The 5,686-nt window shown below is 39.3% G+C and overlaps 1 protein-coding gene across 1 annotated transcript in view; it reads right to left on the bottom strand.

The window, feature by feature from the left end:
- Cpd (carboxypeptidase D) overlaps positions 1 to 5,686 on the bottom strand; it is an 85,717-nt gene that overhangs the window by 44,429 nt on the left and 35,602 nt on the right. Inside the window, exon 3 of the mRNA XM_005349510.3 lies at positions 1,584 to 1,726. Coding sequence (XP_005349567.1) covers positions 1,584 to 1,726 — 143 coding nt within the window. The remainder of the gene's footprint in view (positions 1 to 1,583; positions 1,727 to 5,686) is intronic.

Here is a 5,686-nt window from a genome sequence, read left to right as displayed (position 1 = left end):
AGTGCTGGGATTAAAGGCGTGCGCCACCACCGCCCGGCTAAATTCTTAAATTTTAAACTGTAAAAATTTCCATAGTCCTGGAGTGTTTATGAAGTTTTCTCTTTTTGAAGCCAAGCTTCTAATTTTCTCTCCAAACTATAATTTCTGGCATAGTCAATAGTTGTATGAGCTTTTCTGATGATTACATTACACTGATGTCCACAGTTCATAGAGTGATAAAGGGTCTCTAGCAAATATGAACAAATGGCATTGTCAAGCTGATAGTACAAATTTATAGGGTTTTCTTGGTACCAGGAATTGAACTTAGAGCTTCACTCGTGCCAAACACTCCTTCTACTACTGAGCTTTCCCACAAACCCCCAGAACAAATTTGGCCAATTATATCCATCTATAAAAGTGTTCTAAGTGACACCCCACGACACAAATCCGGTTGCTGCTGGACATCTTTCAAATTCAGACTCAAGTAAGCAGTGGCAGATGTGTCTGTCTGCAGCTGAGATAGGATCCATCTGGAGCTTGCACCTGTTGTTTTGCGGAGGCCAGAGTGCAGGTGTGAATATAAAAATGGAAAGGGCAATTCCACAGCAAAACTAAAAAAGTGTTTTTCCCTCTCTTAGTATCTGTTTTGTGTTTCTCTTCCTTTTCTTCCACCTAGAATCATCATGCTAATGGATAACAACCCAAGGCTAGCTTCAAGCAAATATCCTAAAACAGTAATTATCATAATATTTAGAATGATAGTTGAAAATCGGAATATGAGGAAAACAGATTTGAAAGCCGAACGGGGGAAAGGGAGATAAATTATCTTCCAGGGTGGCTTTGCCTGGACTGTGTTGATTCATGTAGAATTAAGAAACATTTTGCTAACAGTACAATCTGAGCTACTGTCTCATTACATATGCGACATTAGTTTCTTTTTTATTTTTTAAAAGCATTCGATTAAATATACTTCAAAAATACTTAATTCTGAGACATATTTCTTCTTTGGTCTTTGAATGTCTGATTGCAACTTAAAAATGAATTTTCCTGGAGATCAGAGACTCACATACTTAATTTTATCTATGGGTACTTTTGGTATTGCTACAATTTACACACTAAGCCCAACCCTCAAATTTATAACATTTCAAAAAATGTTTGTTCAGAAATCATCATTTAATTAGAAAGTTTGTTAATATGGATGTAGTATCATTATGTAAAATATGTGAGAATATTTTGCAAACTGAAAGAAATTTAGCAAATGAAACTAAGTGTTGAGATGGTCTAGATTTTCATAGACAATAAATGTAGCAAGTTATACAAATGATGAATAAAATATAGTGAATGATGTTTTTAAAAAAGTGTTCTAAGACTGGCAAAAGAAGCTTCTGTGTAGCACAGTGCTAGGGTTGGACATGGGGATAGAAAAGGTGATTCCTAATGTACTCTTATAGATTACATACTAATAATTTCTAGAGATAATCTACAATATTAAAACACATAAAATAAAGAACACGCTATTTGGATTGTTATTCTTGTGCATTCAAATTTTGCCCTTATTTAACCCATTATTTCTAAATCCCAACCTTCCAGGCAGCAATTTTTACCTTTTCAATCAATGTGATCAAAGACTCTCGATTATTTTCCCACTCTTGTCGAAGCATAGAAGCAGGTGGGTACTTGCAACAAGATAATTCTAATGTGATCTCAAAACAGTTGGCCCACACGTAATTGTAATCTTGCATACCACCTGCAACGTGATGGGAAAACAAGTTTACTCGCCAAAGGGAAGGAACTTCACCCTCCAAAGACTGAGGAAGTTAGTCGCCCAGTTTGTCCTGGTTTACATTTTGTTTCCATAAAGTTGTCTGAAATTGAAAGAAGGCTCTTCAATTACATAAACTAAGAAGGAAGGTTTATGTACGTTTCCAAATATATATGAAATATATACATACACATATGAGAAATACATTTAATTGGTAGGAGGAGCAGCTGTGAAAAGCATTACTAAATCAGCTAATAACAGCTATTTCGGTTGCTTACAATATCAGACCAGCTCTCTTTTGTATATTCATAGTGTTTCTAGCAGCTGTAAAATGCAGATATTACTATTCTTCCCACTTACACATGTGAGAGATGAGGCACAAAGATGTTACTATTTAAAACAGAATGATGCACTGAAGAAAGAGGCCACACTATCCTGAAGCTATGAAGGACATTCCTGTAGGACATTCAACTCCTACAATGCTAGCTGTAGTCCCGTATCAAGAAGGTAGCAAGAGAAAAAGACTCCATGTAGAGTGGCACAGCTACATCAATCAGGAAAAAAAAAATAAAAGAATAAACCCTTTTAAAATGTGCTTAATGGGAGACAGAACTGAAAAGAGAATAAGCGCCCACAGTCAACCACCTTGCCCACTTCACACCTACATAAGCCCACGGCTCATTCTGTACAAGTGTTTTACCTTGTCATTCCTGCTACTTGATTTTCTCACATCTTGCTTTAGGAGGATGAATAAAGAGTGGAGAAAGAGGGAGGCATACATAACTTCTCTAGAAGTTCACCTTGCTCCTAAAATGTGGGTAGGCAAATGTACACAGAACCAGAAGCCTTCCACCCTTTCTTGCATGTGAAATAGGCCCTAACCTTACATTACCATTATCTCTGAGAAAGACATTTAAAGCTTAAATTTGCTGAGTCAATAACTAGAATTCATCAAAAGCCTCCTAGGTACCTGTACCGGGCAAAGTGAGCATCCTCTCTCAACAGTTCTCAGAGATCTTGGCTCCACCCCCTGGCAACACAAAATACAAACATGCATTTTGAGTGTTATCTTTCTTTAACTCTTGGTAATCTTAGATTAGATCAGTGGATCTCAACCTGTGGGAGGGGTTGGATATCAGAGACCCTGCATATTTATTTACATTATGACTCATAACCATAACAAAATTACAACTATGAAGTAGCAAAGAAATAATTTTATGGTTGGGGTTACCATAAATGAGGAACTGCATTAATGGGTCACAGCATTAGGAAGGTTGAGAACCACTGTCTTAGATGATAAACACAGGATCCTTCAGCACTCAGAAGGGGAAGACACAGTCCTTTCATAGACCCAGCACCAAGAGTTATCTTTGAGTGACAGCTCTTCTGTCTCTTACAGACTAGAACCTTGGGCATTATTAACATGATCTTTATTTGCAAAATGTGAGCATTAGGATCACAAAAGGACTTCCATACTCTACAGTGTTCAAGAGTGTATGCTAGTCTGATTATACAAGAGAGGTGAGAAGAGAACACTTGGGAGAGAGAAACAATTCTGAAATTGATCTGTAGAGAAGTCAGTGTTACTGTCAAAGCACAGCTTACTATGTTCATCAAGCAGGGCTTACCCTCCAGTAAAGAGAAGTAATTTAGCACAAGATACAACTCTGACAACACAGTAAACAAGCTCAAGTGTTAGCTTATTTCAGCTGAGGTTGTAGTATGTGCTTTGAGAAAATCTGCTCCATTTTGCTGGCATATTTATAGACTAAATATTAACAGCAAAAAGCTAGATTTAGGGTAAGGAAAACTCATGATAAAAGAAACTAAGCTAAGAACTTTTAAAAGAATCAGGAAAAAAAATCCAGTTAGAGAAGAAATCTAAAGATGGAAACTGGATATATGCAATCTGCTCTCAGGACACATAAAGAAAGCTATCAATATACATGTCCATCCACGCTAATCAAATGCTTGTAAACAAGGAAAAGGATTTAAAACTAATTTTAAGGTTAGCACACAAAGCATTGAGTTTCACATTTATTCTAAATCACTTTGAGGTGCTGGGAGATGAATCTGGGACCTACATGAATAGACAAGTACACCACTCCTCTGATCCCAAGCAGAGGCCAAGTCTTTGTTTACAATCTAGAGGTAACAACACCAGCCATAAAAAAGAATTATAAGCATGAGTGTACAGGTCACATGGTGGTTACACAACAATGTGAATATACTTAATGCCAATGAGTTGCACACTCAGAATTATTAAAATGTGCTGTGGGATACTCCCTTTGTACACTATTTGTCACTCAAATTGGTTTAATAAAATGGTGGCTGGCCAGTAACCAGACAAAAAGTATAGACAAAACAGCCAAATTGAGAATGCTGGGAGAAAGAAGGGCGGAGTCAGAAGAGTCACCAGCAGATGCAGAGAAGCAAGATGGGCATGCCATACTGAGAAAAGGTACCAAGCCATGTGAAAGAGTGTAGATAAGAAATATGGGTTATTTAAGTGTAAGAGTTAGCTAGTAACAAACCTGAGCTATGGGCCGAGCATTTATAAATAATCTTAGGTTTCCATTTTGGTTATGTTGGAGCAGGCAGTTGGGTCAGGGAAACATCTGCCTACAAAAATGGTTATTTTTCTATTATGTATATTTGTCAAAAATTTTAAAAACCAGCAATGGAGAGATTATGAGCCTATGCTGGTAGTTTCAATTTTAGGATTGAGGACAGACCTAAAAGGCTTCTTGGGAGGTGTTTTGGTGCTGCAATTTTTCTAGTTAAGTCTTACAGAAAGATGGGTAACTGAGTCAGAAAAGTGGAAGTGGAATTATAAAACTGCGGGGTAGGGTCTGACATATGTTGGTTAAGCAGTAACTAGTGACTAGTAAGCTACAAGATGAACAGGAACAGGGAATACTGTGAGAGGTCAGGCTGGAGAGGGAGCGGGTCTAAAGGACATGGGAAAAGAGGTTACATTTAAAGACTATTTTGCTTTTGTTTGTTTTGAACAGAAAAATGGCATCAGGAATGGAATGTCTGGTGGTCCAGAAAAGGAGAATAGGGAGAGAAAAAGAGGAGAAGAAACAAGAGAGAAGAGGACAGGGAAGATAAACAGCCTATTTTGGCACTTTTAACAAGGGTTCAAACCAAAAGTGGCAACTGGATGGGAGGGATGTAAGACGAAATACTGGCAGAGTCTGCTGAATAGTGGGAGGTAAGGGGGAGAAGAGAATCAGAAAGGCCTCTATGGACAGAAGCTTGGCAGAGTGGGCAGAGGGGTGTGACAACCTAGGTTTGGGGTGGGCTACATATGTGTCTGAGGTATCGGCAGAACACTTACATGGAAATATCCAAAAAAAATTTTTAAAATTCTAATTTAAGCCTTTTGGAATGGAGTAGAACTTTCTCAAGAAATGGTCTGTGGTGGTTTGAAAGAAAATGGCCCCTAAAGGGAGTGGCACAATTAGGAAGTGTGGCCTTGTTGACATAGGTATGGTCTTACTGGAAGAAGCATATCACTGTGGGGTAGGCTTTGAGGTCTCCCTATGCTCAAGATACTGTCCAGTGTGTCAGTCTATTTCCTGTTGCCTGCAAATCCACAGGAAACAGCTCCTCTCCAGCACCATGTGTGCCTGCACAGCACCATCATGATAACGGACTAGATCTCTGAAAATGTAAGCTGCCACCTGTTGTTCTTTTTTAAAAAATGCAGGCAAGATACCCAGCGGCAGTAGGCAGCAGAAATGCTGTAGGTCCCAAATGGTGGTGGCAGGCCATGTGATGGCAGGCAGCGGGCTCTGGGAACAGCCAGTCCCAGGCAGAAATGGCTGCTGGTCCCAGAGCAGCGGCCCGAGCGGTGGTGGTGGCGGGCCACGTGGCGGCAGACAGTGGGCCCCAGGCAGAGACGGCTGCTGGTCCCCGAGCAATGGCTGGTTCCAGGCA

The sequence above is a fragment of the Microtus ochrogaster genome, chromosome 7, assembly GCF_000317375.1.
Source record: "Microtus ochrogaster isolate Prairie Vole_2 chromosome 7, MicOch1.0, whole genome shotgun sequence".
Taxonomy (NCBI): domain Eukaryota; kingdom Metazoa; phylum Chordata; class Mammalia; order Rodentia; family Cricetidae; genus Microtus; species Microtus ochrogaster.
The sequence above is the reverse complement of the archived record's forward strand: the minus strand, read 5'-3'. Positions and strand labels throughout refer to the sequence as shown.